This window comes from Schistocerca serialis, chromosome 2, assembly GCF_023864345.2.
Source record: "Schistocerca serialis cubense isolate TAMUIC-IGC-003099 chromosome 2, iqSchSeri2.2, whole genome shotgun sequence".
In the NCBI taxonomy this organism is placed as follows: Eukaryota; Metazoa; Arthropoda; class Insecta; order Orthoptera; family Acrididae; genus Schistocerca; species Schistocerca serialis.
The window spans coordinates 743188916-743212641 of NC_064639.1; the positions used below are offsets into that span (position 1 = coordinate 743188916).

Sequence of the window (23726 nt, forward strand, 5' to 3'; positions counted from 1 at the left end):
TGCGCATAATAAAAGCTCATGGCCAGCCGTGTAATGTGGCAAAGCACCAAGATGCACTTCTCAGCCGTTGTCGAGAAAATCGACAGGTAAAAGAAACCGTTGCGGTGAAATACTCTCTACGATTAATGAGTTTTTATGGCGTCATAGCGCAGCGGTAAGCGCTGAGGTTCGTAATCCGAAAGTCGCCGGATCGAATCCCGCGCCACGTAAATTTTTTTATTATTAGTTTTTTGCAATTCAAATACACACATATATATATATATATATATATATATATATATATATATATATATATATATATATATACTATTAATGAATTGCTTATGCATGTTGGTGAATGCGGATCGCTCTCCAATTGTACCGCCTCCATTTTTCCGTTTGTTTAACAGTGTGTACCAAAGCTGTCCCGTCCGCACTGATTTTCGACGATGTTATAAGTTGCGCTGGGGACCGCATCTACCTTCTTTCGAAGTAAGCAGGCAACTACGCTGTTATGGGGCGGCTCGTTTCGGCCCATTCAACATCTGTCCTTCAAGTGTAACGAGCGAGTAACGGAGTTTATATTTCATACCTGCCACAGCAAGTTTGTGTTCGTGGGGTCTCTATTCTAATTCGAACGTTTGACTTACGCTATAGGTATTCGTATCTACGTCTTCCGTTAACTATACGTGGTTAACATTATGAAAACAATTAATAACATTTGTGAAATACAACTTTGTTTGCGGAAAACATAATGATGTTCGAAGTCGCCAGTTTTTCCACGACAAACGACTTTCAACAACTTATTGTATGCATAATTGTTGCAACTGATTGCCGGGAATTATATATATATATATATATATATATATATATATATATATATGAATTACAAAAAACAAATACTTAAAAAAAAGTTGCAGGGAGCGAGATTCGATCCGGCGACCTTTAGATTACAAACCCGAGCGCTTACCACTGCACCACCACGCTGTAGAAAATCACTACTCGTAAAGAGTATTTCACCGCAACGTTTTCTTTTAACTGTCGATTTTCTCGACAACGGCTGAGAAGTGCATCTTGGTGCTTTGAAACATTACACCTCTGGCCATGAGCTTTTATTATGCGTAGTATGAATCGAATCTGAATTTCACATTTGGCGGCCTCCCCTTGTGAGTCGGCGACCGGCGCATCCTGACATCGTCAAAACATCGTGGCTGTACACGGCCAGCATGCCACAGTACGTTGCATGGATTGCTGAGGTAGCCTTCCGTGCCAAGCTGTTTTGCAGACAGTGAAGTGGCATCCTCGGCATCGCGGGACCCTGTGACACAGGTACGGGGAATGCCACACTGTAGCTGGGAATAATAAAATACTTGAAGATCACAGCCGAGTTTTAATACGGCGCATCCTCACTCTTTCCATCCACGTCCAACATTGCTCCACCGCACGCCAACATCTACATTTGGCAGTGACAGCAATATTTGGTGTCAGAATGGCGGGCATCGTCTGTACAGTACAACATTCGAGCCCACCGCCATCATTACAGCCACAAAAATGTGGTGAGTTTCGACCAATTTTTCTTTTCGAGTGTTGGACGTTTTCTTTCTTTGCGTTGGCAGAGTATGTGTTAGTGTGTTTGGAGCAGTAAGATTTTTTCCGTCGCATTTAATTAGTTTTGTATTGAGTTGAGTACGATGTTTTATTTATCTCGTCCTATTACATCATCGCATAAAACATAAGATGAGATACTGAGGTGTAGGAAGTCAGTTTATTTTTGCAGTTAAATATTTTGTTTCTGTGGGATTTTATAGGTTGAAATGGGACTAACGGGAAATGAAAGCAATACAATGGCAGTGTGAGGGACACAAGGTGTGTCGGAACAAGAAGCAGTATGGATTTTGTTGGAAAAGGTAGCAAAATTTAGAGTGGACAATACACAGTTGAGAAGTGAATTAACATCTAGGAGTGAGCTGGTAACCGCATCTGATCAGTCGTTGTTGCCTAGGGTGTCGTAGCAGGAGATTGATCTAGCTGCTGCAAGTTTGATTATTCAGTTTTCTGGCAAGGAATCTGAGGATGTGCGTTCGTTTGTGGAGGACTTGGAAACTTCAGATGTGATGAATAGTTGGTCTGATGAACAGTTGTTACATGTAGCCAAGATTAGAATTTGAGGCGCAGACGTACGTAATGTGTTCTCAGGCCTTAAGGAAGCAGTTGAAGGAGGGGCTTTTACAAGAAACAGTATAGCGCTCGGTACTTCAGGGAGAGGTTGAGTACAATAACGGCAGGGGGAGAAGTCATAAAATGGAGTCTGAAACGGTGCAAAGTGACTATCCCATGCCTGATATGTTACATGTGTTTCACTGTTAGGTATCATTTACTCATGCTAACGTTCTAATCATTGTTTCCTTGTTTACAGCTCACAAAATGTCCTTAACACATGAAGAACGATTGAAATCATCTTGATATCAGGAAAAAGAAGCACACGGGTCATTGCTGAGGATTTCAACAGTCATCATCCAAGCAGACAGCCCATCACTCACAGCGCAGTTGCCAAGCTTTTGGCCAAATTGCGACCAACAGGTTCTGTCGCAGATAAGCCTAAGGCTGGAAGACCAAAATCCGCCACCGATGAAGCAATGACAGTGAGCGTGTCGGCATCATTTAGCAAGAGTCCGCAACGGAGTACTCGTCGCCTGACACAAGAATGTGGGGTTAGCTGTACCTCCATACTGCGAATTTTATCGCAGCACAAATGGCACCCGTACAAAATTCAGCTGCTCCAACACCTAAATGAGGATGACCCAGACCGTCGGGTACAGTTCGCAGAATGGGTGACACAGCAGCTGCAGATAATCCCATGTTTCCCCTATTAGGTGCTGTTCAGTGATGAAGCCAATTTCTTTATCAATGGTGAAGTGAACAAGGAGAATTACAGATACTGGTCCGACACATATCCACACTGGAATGATGCTTCCAAAACGGTCGCCTCACAAAAAGTGATGGTCTGGTGTGGTGTGTGCGGTACCAAAGTCGTTGGACCTTTTTTTTTTATTGATGGTACGTTAACAGCCAACGGTTATCTGAGGTTATGGGATGAAGAAGTGTTTCCCTCGTTGTTAACGAAGGACAGGACTTTTCCGGGAATTCTTCCAGCATGTTGGAGCCCCACCACATTATGGGCACCATGTGCGAGCGTACCTGGCTGTACAGTTCCCTCAAAAGTGGATTGGTCGCAGGGGTGCTTGGAGTGACCACCACGTTCACCAGATTTGACTCCTTTTGATTTTTATCTTTGGCGTCATGTCAAAGCACTGGTTTATTCTGTGAAAATACGGGATTTGCATCACCTAAAGCAGCGAATTGTTGATGCGTGTGGTCAAATTCAGCCAGATGTGTTGGTCAAAGTTCATCAGGAGTGGGTTCGGAGGATAGCATTAACAATCCATCATAATGGACAACATATCGAGCCATTCCTATGACTGTTGGTGGTCTCTCAGGACTGTGTAACATCGGCGTAATGTCTCTTCGGCACGTAACACACATGCACCCGAGCGTCCCACCGCTGCAACATGTAACTGGCTATAATTCGAGAATGAATAAAGCTATGTTTAAAAAAACTGCGGCATTGTTTTTCTGGTGAAATTCTCTATCTGCCTAATATGTCATAGGACCACATTACCATTAGAAATTTTGGAGTTGAATCCAAGATGGCGGCTTTCAAGATGGCCGCCCTATTGGTGGCATAGCCTATAAGGTTTCCCCCTTCCCTTTCCTTGTGTGTAGGGACTCTGTTTCCTTGTTTGCTACTCCATTTGAATTTTATGAGGGTGTTTCCGGACTTTTGGACCACCCTGCATTTTTGAGGGGGTTACCGGCGCACATGGCGAGGAAAGTGTGTGAAGTGACTCCGAAAAATTTGTATTGCGCCATTCAGCTTGCAATCCAATGTGAGGAAATAGATGTGACAATGGTGCTTTGTAGACAAATAGTGTTTACAGCGGGTATAAAATGTTATAATTGTGGCCGTACGGGACATGTGTAGAGGCAATGTATCCAGTCACCGAGGAATAGAGGAAGGGGTGGAAATCAGCAGCATGGAAGATGGAGAAGTGGAGTTAGTAGAGGTGGACAATCTTAAACGGTGGAGGGGGCCAAAGACCCATCTAAGGGAGATCGCATTTAATTTCAGTGCTACAAATACGTATGCAGAGGGGGAATGTTGAGTGGTAGGATCCATAGGAACTAAAAAGTTTAAGATTTTGTCTAAGTCGGAGCGGCGACTATGTAGAGAAGTATCTGGAAAGTGTACCTAACTCTTGCAAATAAAATGTTTCTGTATTCACTGTGGTTTCCATTTAGCGAACGATCGGAACCTACTTTCTGGACAAGCCTCGTATAACAGACAACGTTCGGTTTAAGTAGCTTATATTACTGTATTCCTGTCTTTTCCTGAATATATTCGTCCTTTTTTCTTTCGTCGATCAAGTATTTCTTCTAATATCCAGTTTTTCTTTGCTGCTATCTTCCTTGAATCTATATTTGTCCAACTTCGGTGACTGCCCGTTTTGGATACGTCGGCTGAACTACCTATCGTGATATTCGCTACCGCAATATCTACAGCCATACAGAACGTTAAGTCATCACATCATTCTTTAGTGCTTCATTGTCACATTTCATTCGGCACTGATTCTTCTGTACTGTTCTCTTAAACTTCACTCTATTCTTCACCACTACTAAATTCTTGTATAGGCTTGTATACCAGAATTGTTGCTGTTGAGGCTGGTTTTCTGTCCATTCTGATGAAAATAATCCGCTCACTGAAATGCTGAGAGTGACTCACTGTTCTCAAAACATCCTACTCATGTCGAATCCTGTTGCCGTTACTCCATTTGCTGCTACTGTTTTTATTACCCCATACTCGTCTGACCAGAAGTCTCTTCTATCTTCCCACCATTTCACTTCACTGGTTCGATAAAAACGGAATCCTTACCGGGTCGCTCTGTTGCCCGCCCTCTGTCTGTCTGTCTGTCAGTCTGTCTGTCCGACTCTTCGAAACCCTCATGCTCAGGAACGGTTTGATGTATCAAGCTCAAATTTATCTCACATATTAAAGTCTATGTTCCGTTTTTTATGTAAAAAGATCTAGCTTCTTACTCAGTGCAATCGATACGGCCATTTACGTAACATACACTACTGGCCATTAAAATTGCTACACCACGAAGGTGACGTGCTAGAGACGCGAAATTTAACCGACAGGAAGAAAATCATGTGATATGCAAATGATTAGCGTTTCAGAGCATTCACAAAAGGTTGACGCCGGTGGCGACTCTTACAACGTGCTGACATGAGGAAAGTTTCCAACCGATTTCTCATACACAAACAGCAGTCGACCGGTTTTGCCTGGTAAAACGTTGTTGTGATGCCTCTTGTAAGGAGGAGAAATGGGTACCATCACGTTTCCGACTTTGATAAACGACGCATTGTAGCTATCGCGATTGCGGTTTATCGTATCGCGACATTACTGCTCGCGTTGGTCGAGATCCAATGACTGTTAGCAGAATATGAAATCGATGGGTTCAGGAGGGTAATACGGAACGTCATGCTGGATCCCAACAGCCTCGTATCACTAGCAGTAGAGATGACAGGCATCTGATCCGCATGGCTGTAATGGATCGTGCAGCCACGTCTCGATCCCTGAGTCAACAGATGGGGACGTTTGCAAGACAACAACCATTTGCACGAACAGTTCGACGACGTTTGCAGCAGCATGGACTATCAGCTCGGAGACCATGTCTGCAGTTACCCTGGACGCTGCTTCACAGACAGGAGCGCCTGCGATGGTGTACTCAACGACGAACTTGGGAGCACGAATGGCAAAACGTCATTTTTACAGATGAATCCAGGTTCTGTTTACAGCATCATGATGGTCGAATCCGTGTTTGGCGACATCGCGGTGAACACACACTGGAAGGGCGTATCGTCATCGCCATACTGGCGTATAACCCGGCGTGATGCTATGGGGTGCCATTGGTTACACGTCTCGGTCACCTCTTGTTCGCATTGACGGCACTCTGAACAGTGGAAGTTACATTCAGATGTGTTACGACCCCTGGCTCTACCCTTCATTCGATCCCTGTGAAACCCTACATTTCAGCAGGATAATGCACGACCGCATGTTGCAGGTCCTGTACGAGCCTTTCTGGATATGTTCGACTGCTGCCCTGGCGAGCACATTCTCCAGATCTCTCACCAATTGAAAACGTCTGGTCAATGGTGGCCGAGTAACTGGCTCGTCACAATACGCCAGTCACTACTCTTGATGAACTGTGGTATAGCGTTGAAGCTGCATTGGCAGCTGTACCTGTACACGCCATCCAAGCTCTGTTTGGCTCAATGTCCAGGCGTATCGAGGCCGTTATTACGGCCAGAGGTGGTTGTTCTGGGAACTGATTACTCAGGATCTATGCACCCAAATTGCGTGAAAATGTAATCACATGTCAGTTCTAGCATAATATATTTGTCCAGTGAATACCCGTTTATCATCTGCAATTCTTCTTCTTGTAGCAATTTTAATGGCCAGTAGCGTATTTTGTCATTCCCCAACTCAGACATCAAAACGTGCTGGCCATTGTGGCCGAACAGTTCTAGGCGCTTCAGTCTGGAACCGCGCGACCGCTCCGCTCGTAGGTTTGAATCCTGCCTCGGGCGTGGATGTGTGTGACGTCCTTAGGTTAGTTAAGTGTAAGTAGTTCTAGGTGACTGATGACCTCATATGTTAAGTCCCATAGTGCTCAGAGCCATTTGAACCATCAAAACGTGCAGGTTAATACCCGTTGACATAGAGTCATGAAACTTTCCAAGAAGCATAGTTTCACAATATAACCAAAAGGGAAAAATTCGAACTTGGCTAATTTGTAACTATATCATACGAAAAAAATTGTTTTCATTTGTTACCAGAGTGTCTTTCTGTCCCACTGTGTGTTAAGACACCATTTTTCAATGATGGCAGACACATATCAAGTTGAAAGCTATGTCACATACTAAGGTTCACAGCCCTTGGGGGTCTGACAAACGTTAGCGTGTAAGTCAGTGCAGTGGAAAGACACGGCCGTTTATGTCACATATGCTGATACTCGCAAACTCTCTCATTAAAGCCTTAGGGTATTTCCCTTGATGTCGTATCATGAAATTTGGCAACAGTTAAATTCAAATACTGGGACTGATATCTTGCCAGTACCATTGTCTACAAAAGGCACAAATCGTCGAGATCCTCGATTCTCAGGATGGATGAACTGTCCATATACAAAATTAAGAGTGTATGGAACCCTCAGTGGGCGAGTGCTACTCGCACCTGATCAATTTTTATTTCAGGTACAGGCCCCACGGTTTGTGGATACTCAAGATTTTTATTTAATGCAGTGATTTCCGGTGTCTTTCCCATCCTTATGCGGTTGATCATCGCTGATTCTTCCGACAGTTTCCCTCAATTAACCGGCACCAAAGAAACGATTACCTCCCAGCCTCGAATACACCCAGTCCACGCAGAGCTACTAGCGACTGCGGCAGAGCTGTTAGTGACGGGAGCAGCGCATAATGACTGTATAGTGTGTATGAGCTTCCAAAGGAACGATTACGTTGCTCACCACAGCACCAAAGCACACTACGAGAGGAGCTAAAACTAAATGATACAACGAATTCGTAAAGTAGTTAAGAATAAACTGAGAGTTGCTACGCCCTACTGAGAAACATTTATTCACATTACGGCTGTACAAAAGTGTTCAGTCTTCCATTCGGCTTCATTGGTATACTGAGGTCTAGGGCAGTCCATACTTTCCATTGCCTTATTTTTGATATGCGGTAAGGGTAGAGAGGTGCCCTCTCAGACACCGTTTTCCGGGAACCACAACTGATTACATGGGCGCTATCTCGCAGATGAAAGGCAGTTCCAGGTCGCAGCGCACGTCCTTGTAGAAGCCCCTGCCGGACACAGCCAGGCAGTTTTCGGGGTTCCCACCGTCGTAGTTGTTTGGCTCGCCAGGATTCCACACTCGGTACTCCATGTCTCTTAGGTGCCTGCCTGTCAAAAGAAAACGGGTGACTGAGGCAAGGAATGTGTTCGGTTACTACACAAACGTAACTGTATTATAAGTACCCTGCGAAGGATGTAGAGCTCATCTGACATATCATGAATATTTTCTCTGTTAGTTGTCACACCCAGGCTACACACACATCAAACGCACGCGCAAACACACACACACACACACACACACACACACACACACACAAAAGCACGCAGGCACACACACACACACACACACACACACACACACACACACACACACACACACAAGAAGGGAAGAAGAGAGAGAGAGAGAGAGAGGGATCAGCAGACACAAAACTTGTAACAGAGAAGGTTGAGAAAATTATTTAACATATTAGAATGAAAGTACCTGAAACATCAGAGAGGTCATAGTAGTAAAAGAAGTATGGAAAAATAGTTTTTAGTAGTTACAAGGAGTTTAACAGTTCTGAGTACCAAACAGTACACCGATTTACAATAGCTTTAGCTGAAGTATGGGTAGCATCGGGACGCATTAGGGTTCCGTGCCTCAATCTGTAAAAACGGGACCCGTACACGATCACTTTGTTGCCCATCTGTGTGCCTGCTTGTCTGCCTGTCCTATTGTTAAGAGCCTTTTGTCTCAGGAACGGGTGGATGTATCAACTTCAAATTTGTCACATATTAAGATATATGGTATCGTGGCAGTGTAAAAATTGTAAGTTTCTAAGGCAATGCAATAAAAAATACAGCCATTTATGTCAGATACTTTGATACTTTAAAATTCACTCATGAAAACCTGTAGGGGGATTTCCGTTGACCTAGAATTATCAAATTTGACAAGAAGTAGGATTTCGCAGTGCAGATTAAGGAAAAATTCCAAAAATTGTTAGCTTCCAATTATACAACACGAAAAAATATTTTTTGTCATTTTTCATCCATCTGTCTGTTTGTCCGTTCGCCTATTATGGCCCGTTTCTCTCTTGAACAGACTGGCGTATCAAGTTCAAAGTTATGTCACTTACCGAAGTCTTTGATAGCTTAGTGGTGTAAAACGTTCAATTATCAAAGTCGGGTCAGTCAAAACATTCGGCCATTTATGTCACATATACCGAAACTCGCAAACCTACTCCACAAAATCTATACGATACGTCCCGTTGACCTGGAATCACAAAATTTAGCAAAAAGTAGTGTTTCACAGTATAGATAAAGGAAAAAAATCCGACAGTTTTTGATTTGTAATTGTATATTGTTTTGTCATTTTTTATCTCTCTGTATGCTGGTCTGTCCGTCTGCTAAGACCCCTTTTTCTCGTAAACAGTTGGGCGTATGAAATTCAAATTTATTTCGCTTACTAAGGTATATGTTCCCTTGGCGGTGTAAAATATTTACGATTCTAAGTCATCGCAATCAGAAGATTCAGCCACTTATGTCACATATTTTGATACTCGCTAACTTACTCAACAAAACCTATTGGCACTTCCCGTTGACGAAGACTCATTAAATTTGGCAGAAAGCAAGGGTTCACATTACAACTAACGTAAAAAAACTGAAAATTATTAAATTCAAATTATATCACATAAGAAACAACTTTTTGCCATTAGAACATACGCGTGCATTCATCAACCGTCAAAAGCATAACAGACGCACTTACTGCATACAAACACGTTTTAGCAAGTAAGTAGAACATATTTTTTAATATATATATATATATATATATATATATATATATATATATATATAAAGTCATGTGAAAACTGAAACAACTGTATACACAGCTATTTAGCTCATACATTTACTTGTGCCTTGTGCCACTCACAACAGAGCGCATCATTGGCAGTAGCGGCGCCGTGACTCCATTGATGTGCTCTGGTGTGAATGTCATAAGACAAATGTATGTGGTGAATAACTGTGTAAAGTTTTTTTGAGCATGGCTGCTTGGTTCAGTGACCGTTTATAAATTAAAATTGAGACAAATGAACCCTTGGTCACAATTTTTTAATCTTATGAACCAGGTTTTAAGACTTCTAAGAGTGCCTTCATCAGAATTTAGACATTTAAAGTGGTCAATGACATAATTACAAATTTATGGGCAAAAAAATTTCTTATATATAAAAAGTGGAAATACTGACCAACAATACAAGACAGAGAAAGTCATTTCCCCATAAATTTGTAATTATGTTACAGACCACTTTAAATGTCTAAATTCTGATGAAGGCACTCTTAGAAGTGTTGAAACCTGGTTAATAAGACAAAAAATTGTGACCAAAGGTTCATGTGTTTCACTTTTAACTGTGTAAAAAGTTGTTTTAGTTTTAACATTCCGATGCATCACTTGGTTGCTTGATTTGTGTGTGTGTGTGTGTGTGTGTGTGTGTGTGTGTGTGTGTGTGTGTGTGTCGGGGAGAGGGGGGGGGGGGGGGGGGGGGACCAAACAACGAAATCATCGGAATCGGACCCATGCGTCAATTCTCTACGCATCAGTTCTCGAATCTGTTACATACCTTCCAATTCATGAAAAAGTATACTTTTACTACTACTTCAAGATCTGAAGATGGTAACACTGATTGCCGAAACCGGTTAACGAGAAGAACGGTTATTATTAGCGATCTCGGCAAAGAAGTTCAGCTTCTCTAATCCTAGTTGTTTACTTGAATCGACTGAAGTGGTATATCTGTGGGCTACTGGCCGACTATCTGTGTACTTGTATATGGCCAGTTTGAGGGTGATCTACAATGTATGCGAAATGAAGGAAACTCCCCAAGCCATGATCTCTCAAAAGGCATTTTATTGGGTGACCGGTTTCGACAAAGCTATGCTATCATCATCTGATCTTAGGCTATAAATTTTTTACAACATGTTCTCCATCAGCGTTTCAAGTAGCTTCACATTGAGTATACACTTCCCACGACCATGAAGATCACTGTGCATCGGCATGTCAAATGTAAAATTAGTATGTGTCATCGTAACGTAACTATACTGCGCCGATTACAAGTGTTCATGCCCACCATCAATTGGCAACTTATACAGACATACACACTCACTCATAAAGAGTGAGTTAGGAGGAAATGTACAGTCTTTGAGATGTGATATTATTAGTGATTCTGAACAACAAACTTGATATGGACATCTGCTCTACTGCGAATGGTTTCCGAGATAGAACACGTTTAATAGCTCTTTTGTACGTTTTTCTTTAATAACTCGATAACCACACACTCCAACGAAAACGTGTCTCAGTACACAATTAAACTAAATTAAATTTGCTACAAGGAAGGTCCTGTTTGTTTTTGTCTAGAACTAACAGTTTGCGCGGAGAGATCACGAGAATATTGAAAATCTCATGCGACGCTCGTGCGCTGTAGCTTAGGTACTTTTTGATGGCCAGTTTGAGATAGTTTCCCGACTTGATAGACAACAAGCGTACTGCATCAAAATGTGCGTCCCAACATCATCAGTATTACTGTGGTACATTGTAAACAATGACAATAAATAACCCAGAAAATAAATAGAAATGTACATTAAAAGTGTTCTATCTCGGAAACCATTCGGAATACCAAGTGGTCATTTGTTTCACTTTTATTATACTGCACCGATTACAAGTGAATCCCAATCATTGTTGAAGCTGATTCACAGACTGTCATGCTTTCGTATGAATCAGTTGCACATGACTGGGATTCACGATATCCAGTTTTATGGAGATATACAATAAGCTTGTTGATTCGAAAAAAGCGTATGGTGCTTGAAGATGGCAAAACGAATTGCCGAAACTGGTTGCTTTCGAAATAAAATACAAGATCTAAAAGTGTACGGCTGATGGTAAAGTTTATTGGATTTAAAAATATTACAACTTATTTCAAACTTTTCAGTAATGCCCCTAACTTTTTCACGGATTCTGAATGGGGACACCTCACTTTCTGGTTCTTTGCACCCTGTAGCTTTCCCCATACATTTTATGACACGGGCAGCTTTCTTTTCACCTATAATACGTTCGACGAGCCTGTGATGAGAAGCAACGTGGTAAACATTTGAGATGGTTCTCAATTCCTTCTGCGTTCAGAGTCGCACATTTTGCCATACGAATTTCCTGATACGTGAATAGACAAAGGCCACAAACATTAAAACCATCATCTACACAGTCTTTCAAATGGTTTTTCAAAGTCTTTCGCAATTGCAAAATTTTATTTACGAATGGCAGTAACGTTCATTTCCCGTTTATAACTGTCAACTGCCTTCCTTCAAGCCATTTTATGTAAGTGAGCGGCAGAAACATCTATTGGCTTTGTAATATGTGCTGAGCTCACTAGACGGCACACTCCACTATTGAGAAACTTTCAAAGTGAGATGAGAGACATGTCCATAAAAAATTGGTAGGAGGACCTGTTTATATGTTAGCCATGGTATCAACAGGTCTGCAGTGAATTCATTCAGACCAAGATTTACCTGCTCACCATTCGTTCAGTAGAAGATTTATTGAGTTATTTGGCAGTCTGTAATATTTAAAAATGATCAAAGGGTGAAGGATCTGCCTGTAACATTGACCGTCATTATTTTCACACAGTCCCAATTTTATAGACATCTCTTTCCGAGAAAGATGCAACCTTAGAAGAAAGCAAAAATGAATTTTCTCCTGCGTTAAATATTCGTTGTGAATTAGAAAATAAAAACTCTTTTCAAATTACTGTCTTTCAAAAATTTCTCTATTTCTTTAAACTTTAAAACAGTTATTCCTTCAGTAACATTGAATTTTGATGGAGCGATTGTCTCTGAAATGTCTCTGGAATGGAAACAATGGGTTTGTTTGTGAAAAAAAAACCTTTGTGCTAGAAGTAACGATTTACTTTTATGTATACACTGATGGTTAAAAGTCGCAACACCAAAAAATTATTAATGTAGTGTAATGAAATTTCGGTGTTACATTTTTTCAGGTAACATATTTTAATGGTTAATGTTACAAGATCAGAGGTTAATGTAAGCGCGATATGGGCCATTGCAAATGTGAAATGCTGATAACATTAATAACCGGTGTTACCACCAGAAAGTTGAATGCAAGCATGCAAACGCGCATGCATTGTATTGTACAGACGACGGATGTCAGTTTGCGACTGGAGCTCCATGCCTGTGGCACTTAGTCGGTCAGTACAGGGATGGTTATTGTTGTTTGTGAATGACGCTGGATTTGCCGTTCGATGACGTCCCATATGTGCTTGACTGGGGATGTATCTGGTGTCAAGTAGACCACGATAACAAGTCGACCGGTTGTAGAGCGTGTTGGGTTACAACAGTTGTATCTGGACGAGCGTTATCCTATTGGAAAACATCCCCAGGAACGCTGTTCGTGAAGGGCAACACAACAGGTCAGATACAATTTTGCAGTCAAGTGGGTGCGATAACCACAAGATTGCTTCTGCATTGCTTCTGCTGTCGTACAAAACCACATCCCAGATCATAATTCCAAGTGTAAGTCCACTGTGTTTTGCACACAGTGTATTGTTTGCAGACCCTAAACTGGCCTGTTTTTGTAATCAATACACGAGCATCACTGGCACCGAGACAGAACCAGCTTTCTTCAGAAAACATAACAGACCTCCACCCTGGCCTCCAGTGTGCTCTCCTTTGACACCACTCAAGTCGCAAACGGCGATGGTTTGGCGTCCGTGGAATGCAGGTTACAGGGTGTCTGTCTTTGGGCTATCTTCGAAGTAACCGATTTGTAACATAGCTTTGAGTCACTGTGCTGCCAACTGCTGCTCAAACTGCTGCTGCAGATGCAGTACGATGCACCAGATCCATACGCCCAACATGATGGTATTCCCTCTCGGTAGTGCAGTTGGCCGTCCTGAGCCCGGTCTTCTTGCGACCGTATGTTTACGTGAAAAGCGATGTCAGCAGACATGTACAGTGGTAGGAATGTAACAACGTTGCTGCCATGTCTTTTTGCAATATCGCAGAAGGAACATACAGCTCCTCGTATTCCTATGACATGACCTCGTTCAAACTCAGTGGGGTGTTGATAAGGGCTTCTTTGTCGCTCCAAAGGCATTTTGGGTAACATCAACTCAGCACGTCCAATCTCGTAGGTAAGTAACACTCACAACTGTTAAGGCGTGTACTTAAAGGGTACCCGATTTGCTTCCTCACAGTGGTGTGAATACAGCCACTTTGAAAAGACTGGTAGAAAATTTGAGATGTAAATACCAACTTTATGTCTCATAACTCATTCTTGGTGCTGCCACTTTTCTTCCGTCAGTGTATTTTATCACGGTCTGATGTCAACAACTGGTCTACAGAGTGCATTAGAGACCACACACACAACAGACAAAAGTCCGCAATAGCGACACACATGCACAAAACACAACACCATTTGAAAAGTAGACCAAAATATCAGATTACTCCATTGACTAAATAAAGAGCATAATTTGGAGTTTTGGAGCGGACGAGGTTCTCTCTCGATACGGGTGGTTAGTTGAAATGGTAAAGTCTTGCATGCGAGACGAAGGCGGAGCTCACCATCCGTAGCATCGTCGACAGGACAGACTGTGAGCGTTTGCAGCTCTGGTTACTTTGCAAAAGAACAATGGTAGTTTTCAGCTACAGTACTGATTGTTGCTAGGCCTATCTTCCTGTGTCTGCCCTGCACTCTTTTAAACTGACGCCCTTTCTGTAGTTTCCCGAGAACCTCCAACCTAAGAAACTGCCCAAGACTCCCCCGCACGGCCGCCGCTACACATGTAGCCGAATCCTGTGTGTAGTGACCGCCCGACCGAAGGGAAACTCTAAAGCCCACCTCGTGATGGCGCAAGTCAAAGAATGTGCAGCCTACACGGTCGCAGAACCGTCTGAGCCCATGGTTCATATCCCTCCACTCGGAACGCTACATGATTACTAAAAGGAAAAAAAAAAGGTTCCAATATGTGAATTCCTAAGGGACCAAACTGCTGAGGTCATCAGTCCATAGTCTTAAACGCTACTTAAACTAACTTACGCCAGGAACAACACACACGCATGCCCTAGGGAGGACTCGAACCTCCGGCGGGAGGGGGCGCGCAGTCCGCGACATTGCGGCCTACTTAGAGGAATCCACTAAATTTTCGTTACAGAATAATCTCACAGATCTAAAGACTGAAAATTCGAGAAAATACTCAGGCATTACACTTACAAAAACGTTAGATTGGTGTGATCTCATACATAGTGTTATGGGGAAAGCAAACAAAATATTGCCATTTATTTGCAGAACACTTCGAAAATGCAACAGGTCTACTAACGATACTGCTTACGCTACGGTTGTCGCCCTCTTCTGGAGTACTGCTGTGCGTTGTGCAAACTGCATAAGATGGGATTGACGGGGCACATCGAGAAAGGTCAAAGAGCGGCTGCTCGTTCCATATTATAACGAAATAAAAAGAGAGTGTCGAGGATATCATACACGAATTGGGGCGACAATCACTAAAACAGCGTCTTTCATTGCGGCTGGATCTTCTCATGAAGTTTCAGTCACTTTTTTTCCCCTCGAGGTGTGAAAATATATTTTTGGCGCCTACCTTCATAGGGAGAAATGATCATCATAATAAAATTACAGAAATCAGAGATCGCATGGAAATGTTTGTGCGTTAGTTTGTCCCATGCGCTGTTTGACAGTGGAACGGTAGAGAAAAAGCTTGATGGTGGTTCGATGAACCCAATGTGAGGCACTTAACTGTGTATTGGTGAGTAATCATTGACACTAGATGTATGTAGATTATAAATAAATACATACTGTACAAAAGTGTATCATACTCTGTAGAAGACCTATAGCATTATCTCTGTTGACTACATCTAAAGAATATCAGTGTGTTTGTTTACGTAAGTTTGCTGTTTCGATGTACATTGTGCACAGATAATTGTGTGTGGTGTTTAATATGTGTCAATCTCTGCACAAATGGACCCAAGAAAGCTGTAAGTAAAAGCGCTTCAAGATTTCACGGTAACTAAATATAAAGATTGACAATCAGCTACAGTCTGCGAGTTTTTATTCATTACAGTAAAGACAACAGAATGATGAGGATCATAACTCTTCAAAAAAATCCGGAAAGTGGCATTGTACACAGACAAAACACAACTGAAAATGTAAATTATTTCCTGAAATGCTTCCTGTAAAGTATTAATACTCAAGTGCCGCCGTGATTAAAGCATACCGCGCATGGGAAAATGGCGCTGTCGAAAACCAGCGCTTGGGAAATCGTGGAGCACCACGTCCCATAGACGACAGGGATGTCTAGGGGCGAATAGACACCCAACTCTTGAGCAACTGACCGCCCACACGAACCAAGGGGCTATGTCTGTTGTTCATCGCCGACGAAGGCTCGAATTTGCACGCTAACACTGCCACTGAACGTCCACTAAGTGGCGACAGGTGGCCTTTTCAGATGAATCACGTTTTATGCTCCATCGGACACATGGCCGCTGGCGAGTACGGCGTGGCGTGTTTTCGTGGCATTTCCTGGTTACCTCGGTATTCCAGAAAGCACCATGGATCAACACAAGTATGCACCCATTCTTGGGGACCATGTCCACAACTAAAAGCAGTTTACTTTTCCTCGGCACAATATTTATCAGCAGCAGAATTGCAGCGTATCATGCGTCACAGTATGTTGTGCTCCCCTGGCATCAAACTCCACGGATTTAAACCTAATCGAGAAGCTGTGGGACCACATCGATCGCGCTGTACGTGCCATGAATCCTCAGCCGAGAAACTTAGCGCAGTTGTGCACGTCACTTGAGTGGGCATGGTTCCACATTCCTGCCAGCACCTCATGGAATCTCTTCCTGCACATATCGCAGAGCCCCCCTCTACAAAACGTGGTTAATCAGACTTCTCACAGGTTGCAACATTAATGTGACTGGGCAGTGTATAGAAGAAACGCAAATCCCATTGAAACATTCAGATGACACGTTGAGTTATCCACAAAAAATGTTACCAGGTTCTACAGGATTCTCAGACTTTGCATTTAAACTACATAATCAAAAGTATCTGGACCCTTGATAGTGAACCTTAATCTGAGGTGTGTCTATCATTCGCCTTTATGGCGGGTTCGACTCTGCTGGAGACAGTTTTAATGTTGTGTCTGAACGTCTCGGAAGGAGTGGCAGGCCATTACTCGTCAAAAGCCAAAACAAGAGCAGGTAGTCATGTTCGATGCCGGAGGTTGCAACGTCGTCGACCTTCCTATACATCCGACAGGCGTTCCATTGTTTCACGTTGGGTCTCTGGCCAGAGCAGTCCAATTCAACAGTGTTATTGTCCTTAGTCACCGATTTGTTCCTATACTGTACACAGAACAGTAAAATGTCTTTATATCTTTCCACATTTAACGCTTTCTTAAGCGCTGTAAACATCCACATACCGCCGCCTCCTCTGTAGTTCTGTAATGTCACTATACACGATGGCGGGTGAAGTTCTCCAGGTATTTGTCAATTACAAACCTTTCCGTCGGAGTGCCAAAAGGTACAGCGTGTTTCATCGCTCCAAATCTTACCTTTACAGTCTCCATTTTCCAGTGGCGTCACTTCAGGCGTCTCGTACCACTGTCTACAGGAATGGGTGCTTAAGGAGATGCTCGACCGCTGTACCACATTCCCTTTAACTCCCTGCGCACTGCTGCTGGAACTTTGAAACTCGCGAGTGATTTCACGTGATTTTTTGCAGCCACCCACTTTAATTGCTCTGTGGTCCTTACCAGTCACTACATGAGGTCTTCCTGGTATTGGTTTAGCTTTGGTTGTTCGTTCGCGTTTCCGCTGTACAGTTGCATCACCAACAATCGACTTGGGCAGCTTCAGAGGGGCTGAAATGCCACTGATGAGACTGTTACTCAGGTGTAATCTACTGACTAGTTCACGTTCGAAGTCAATGAGCTGTCTCGAGCTACCTGTTACTGCTTCTCTACTGCCAAGATAGTTCTCCCGCCTCCTTTTATACTGGCGGTTGCGCCTCTCGTGATTTCTAGTAGTCAGTTCCGCTTTACATCACATGGTGTACCCTCATACACACGTGCCGTGCTCAAGTTCCCACGGCTTCTGGAAATCGACAGACCGCCCTGACCATTTACCAGCTCCTTGCTTCCAACTGGCCCCGTTAGACTCTGAGAGATTCCACAGTTAAGTACCTACTGATAACTTTGGTTAATGGTCCGTCCCACGTTGTCCACTCTGCAGTTGCGTGCCAAAACATACCGGATAATCAAAAAGTAAGTATAAATTTGAAATCTTAATAAACCACGGAGTAATGTAGATAGAGAGGTAAAAATTGACGCACATGCTTGGAATTACATGGGGTTTTATTAGAACAAAAAAAGTTCATAAAATGTCCGACACAGGGCGCTGGACAGCAAAACGTCAGTGACTGCGCATGACAATCATGTGTAAAAGGAGCTGTAATGAGAGAGAGAATCAGATGCGCCAGTAGCCGCAGCATGTTGACGTTACCTGAAAAGGCGCTTTTAGTGAAGCTTTATTATCAGAATGGGGAATGTGCTAGTTCCTATCGCCATAGGAAGGGGATTCGAACGGGTAAAGGTCAGTTGACAAATGCAGCTATGGCGAGAATGATTTCGAAGTTCGAAGCCACGGGTCGTTTAGACGATAGACCCCGTAGTGGCCGACCGAGCACAAGGCGTAATGCTGTTGAGACAGTTCAGGAAGAAATGGAGACAGTAGCGGGTTCCTCTATGCACGGGGAAGTCAGCGCTCGTGCAGTCACACGTCGCACCGGCATTCCATACACTACTGTTTGGTTGTCACTGAGGCGTACCCTCCGATGCTATCCGTACAAAATCCATCGGCATCATGAACTGTTACCTGGCGATTTAGTGAAGCGGAGGGCATTTGCGGTGTGGGCGTTTCAATAGATGGCGGAAGATGACGACTGGTTGAGTAACGTGTTGTGGACTGACGAAGCTCATTTCACGCTCCGAGGGTCTGTCAGCGCCCACAACTGCAGAATTTGGGCTACCGAAAATCCTAGAACTGTTGTGGAAACTCCATTGCACGATGCGAAAGTCACGGTATGGGTTAGATTTACTACATCTACCGCTATCGGGCCTTTTTTCTTCGCGGAAATGCGTGATTCTGGTTTTGTAACTGCTACCGTGATGGGTGAGAGGTACGCCAGTATGTTACAGAATCGCATCATCCCCAGCCTGGCTGGTAAACACCTGCTGGAACGTACGATGTTTATGCAGGATGGTGCTCCACCTCATATTGCTAGACGCGTGAAAGATCTCTTGCGCGCGTCTTTTGGTGATGATCGTGTGCTCAGCCGCCACTTTCGTCATGCTTGGCGTCCCAGGTCCCCAGACGTCACTCCGTGCGATTATTGGCTTTGGGGTTACCTGAAGTCGCAAGTGTATCGTGATCGACCGACATTTCTAGGGATGCTGAAAGACAACATCCGACGCCAATGCCTCACCATAACTCAGGACATGCTTTACAGTGCTGTTCACAACATTGTTCCTCGACTACAGCTGTTGTTGAGGAATGATGCTGGACATATTGAGCATTTCCTGTAAAGAATGTCATCTTTGCTTTGTCTTAGTTTGTTACGCTAATCAGGTGAAGCGCCATCTGTTGGACATTTTTTGAACTTTTGTATTTTTTTTGTTCTCATAAAACCCCATGTCATTCCAAGCATGTGTGTCAATTTGTACCGCTCTATCTACATTATTCCGTGATTTATTCAGTTTTCAAATTTATACTGAGTTTTTGATCACCTGGTAGATTCGGAGGCACCTTGCTTAGTTTGATTCTCACGGCGGGACTGCTATAGATAGCTAAGAATCTCAACTACTATTGCTATGCTGATACAGGAAAAAGGAAAGAGGGAAAATCGTGTTTTTAATTCCATAAAATAGGAGTTATTTCTCGAAACTGATGGAGCTACTTCGCTTTTATTGTGTGTGGGAGCTTAATTTGCAGTGCGTTTTGAAACATGTTGTCATGTTAACAGCCGATACTTTTCAGTACAGAAGATTGAGGCTATCACTGTACTCTGATCCACGAAATATGGCGATTCGCGCATGTCACGAGGCACGGACGTGGATTGCATTGTTGCCGATTCCAAGCGAGAGTTGCGTACGCGCAAGTCGGTGCTTTGAACTTGAAGAGAGCGTGTTTCCAGCAAATTATGTCTCTCGTTATCTTACATATGAAATAGAAATTCACTAAGCAACTCGCTACGAACACATTTAATACTAGCCTTAGCTACGGCATTCACTGCAGAGCGCTCACAACAATACTGAGTGCTCATTGGTTGTCGGAGAATGCGTGACGTAGGGCACAGAACAAGCCTAAACTCGACCGCCATCATTCGTGAGTCCAATTGTAATGATTGTTCCTCTCGCCTCGTTGTTACAGTTAAGCACTAATGTTAAACTTGAGTGGCTTCATGGAATACATGAATTTCCATTAATTTAGCCACCAACCACGTTAGTACTGTAAAATGTCCGCAGCTCGTGGTCTAGCGGCTAGCATTGCTGCCTCTGGATCACGGGGTCACATGTTAAATTCCTGGCCGGGTCGTGGATTTTCTCCATCGGAGTCTGGGTATTTGTGTTCTCCGCATCATTCCATCATCATTCGTGAAAGTGACGAGTGTAGACTGTGTAAAGATTTGGATTTTGTACGGGCGCTGATAACCGCGCATTTGAGCGCCCTGAAAACCAAACATCACCAGTATTCTGGCATGACAATAATCAGTGATATGCTTAGTCCAAAAGACCAAAAGTTCTGTAAAATCTTGCATTGTGGGCTATGCAATGATCTGTGGTCACAAGTTTTTTTTTTTCTTTTTAACTATAGAACAGATTCCTTCCATTTAAGTTCAGTCTATAGGGTATTATTATTAAATATCTGATTGATGCTTAAGAGTACAGTAAAACGTTGTTTTGAGCTAAATGAAGTCCTAGTTATTTTTCTTTCCATAGCCATCTTCCGCAGCTGCTGTTAAAAACAATTGTTACTGGTGTCACTGTCTTACGCTTACAGCAATTAAATAAACGCGTTTCACTTTTATTTGCAAAAAAGCACCTTCTGTGGTCATTCTGAAAATATGGATACGTATGTTGGCAAATTTTTTTGGTTTAGGTTAAAAACCGTATTTTTTTTTTTTTTTTTTTTTTTTTTTTTTTTTTTTATAGAGAGCACGTGCAATTTTCTTTCAGTGTTTCTGCCTCTTGTTCACATATTCTATAAATCAGTGGTTCATTACACATATATACGAAGTTTCTTCCGAGGTCAACCTCCGGTAACAAAGAAGAAAGATGCATTGGTTTGAAGAATATGTGTGAGTAAACTGCACGCTAGGCTTATAAATGAATTACTGTTTTTAATCTAAAACAACTGAATATGTTCAAATATGTTCCATATTTGCAATATGACCACAGAAGATGCTTTGTAAATATAACTGAAAAGCGTCTGTGTAAAATTCTCTTTAAGTCAGTGCAGTAATCCAAAGGTGGAGAACCCAATAACAATTTAAGAACTTTTTATTTATTATGTAATTCTTGAATCTCAGAGAATATAGTTCCAGCACTAGAAATAATAACAAACTTTACTGGTTTTCTGTGCTGCATTTTGGAGTGTAGACGTCAAGGATCAATCAGAACAGGTTATATGTGGGGTGTTACGGATATAGGTGCAGATATTTCTATTGATGACTAAGGAACGTGTACTGAACAACTTTACATCAGTATTTACGTCATTTACAGATTAATAATTATAACCAATAAAAGTATTTTCTTTAGGTTAGTAAGTACCTCTAAGTACAAGAGCAAACCATGAACACTTATATTCCCTTGGGCAGCATATCGGGTGTTGAAGTGTGGATGCGTGGACGCAAAACGGTTTGTCTATACCGACAGGTATTGCCCACTTAGTAGTGGATTATGACTGTGTAGAAAACATTGTGCAGGAAACCTCAGTTCCTAAAAGTTTGTATTTGAAGACTGTTCGACATAGAGAACACAGTGCTAAGCGTACATATTAAGGTACTACATACAACAATATCTACGCTTACACCTCCGGCATAGCTTCGATACAGCTGCAATACTACGCTACTTTGGATGAGATGTGTCGAGTATCCGATGGAATCACTCAAGAAGTACATAATATACGAACCTTTCTCAGTAACGAAGTCACCTTCAACAGCCTCATCCGTGAAGCCAGTTAGGTAGAACTCATATTTCGGCTCGAGGAGGCCCAGTAGAGCCTCACCACGGCGCCACGTGTCAATGACAGCGAGCGTAGCGTTCTCGGAACGGCACAACTTGGCTGCCTCTGCGTACACTCTTTTCTCCGTGTGCACCTTGTAGAAGCGGCTTGCGTCGTCCAGCCAGACATAGGCCGGTGGTACGCCCACCGAAAGCCTGCGCTCGCAGAAGAATGGCGCTGGATTCTCGCAATTCACGTCGTTCGATAAACCGACAATATTGAAGTCGACACAGTCCTCCTGATCTCCATAATTGTCGGGCTGATTAGGCTGCCATGGAAGATACGACACCGGTCGACCTGGAGTAGTAAAGGAGTTTCATTAAGAAACAGCTTTAGGTTAGCCATCGTAAACATAGATGGCAGTAGAAGTCGTGCGGCAGCTATTGCAAAAGAAGCAGACAAATGATCTTGGGCGCAGTGGAGCAGCAAAATAACATTAGGAAAGCTGACGTATGCTAAAGTAGATCTGCACTTTACTTGTGTTTTCTTGAGATTGTTTAGAGTGGAAATAAAACCACTATGATAAAAATGCTAGACATTTATCAGCGGTCTCACTGAATTTGAAAAGCGGCTGTAGATGAACTACAAATCCTGACAGTTGTAGCGGCCTGGATTAGTGATCGCTAAGGTGGGTGGACAGGCTGGCTGTGATAAGATTTCTGCAGTTCGCCACCTTGGGCGTGGCTGCAGCAGTTTGGCCGCAGTTGACAGGCGCTGGGCCGGTTATAGATGCCCAAGGCGGCAGCCTCCAGACTAATCACAGGCAGCGAGCGGCCTGCTGCTAATGAACCGGCTTGCGGCTGTACAAGACTGCTGACTCACCTCGACACATGGACTGGCGTGAACTTCCTTTCGTCGCTAGCACTTGGCGATTACAGTTAACAGGTATCTGTTCCCACGTAGTATGAAATAGATTTTTAGATACGTGGCGCGCTTCACCAATGCAACACATCTAAAAAGGCCATAGGCCGAAATTGGCCAGTAATGTCACTATACATTACTCGCCAATTTCGGCCTGTGGCAATATATATATATACATCTATATGGTGTTACAAAAAGGTACGGCCAAACTTTCAGGAAACATTCCTCACACACAAAGAAAGAAAATAAGTTATGTGGACATGTGTTCGGAAACGCTTACATTACATGTTAGAGCTCATTTTATTACTTCTCTTCAAATCACATTAATCATGGAATGAAAACACACAGAGCAACAGAACGCGCTACCGTGACTTCAAACACTTTCTTACAGGAAATGTTCAAAATGTCCTTAGCGAGGATACATGCATCCACCCCCCCCCACCCCCCCCCCCCCCCCCCCCCGTCGCACGCATGGAATCCCTGATGCGCTGATGCAGCCCTGGAGAACTGGAGAATGGCGTATTGTATCACAGCCGTCCACAATACGAGCACGATGAGTCTCTACATTTGGTACCGGGGTTGCATA

At 43.0% G+C, this 23726-nt stretch overlaps 1 protein-coding gene across 1 annotated transcript in view; it reads right to left on the bottom strand.

Annotated features, from left to right (window-relative positions):
- Positions 1 to 7704: 7704 nt before the first annotated feature.
- The window catches only part of LOC126455685 (C-type mannose receptor 2-like), a 45050-nt gene continuing 29028 nt past the window's right edge, over positions 7705 to 23726 (bottom strand). Inside the window, exons 5-6 of the mRNA XM_050091450.1 lie at positions 22187 to 22576; positions 7705 to 8056 (exon numbers count right to left, since the gene is read on the bottom strand). Coding sequence (XP_049947407.1) covers positions 7890 to 8056; positions 22187 to 22576 — 557 coding nt within the window. The 3' untranslated portion in view covers positions 7705 to 7889. The remainder of the gene's footprint in view (positions 8057 to 22186; positions 22577 to 23726) is intronic.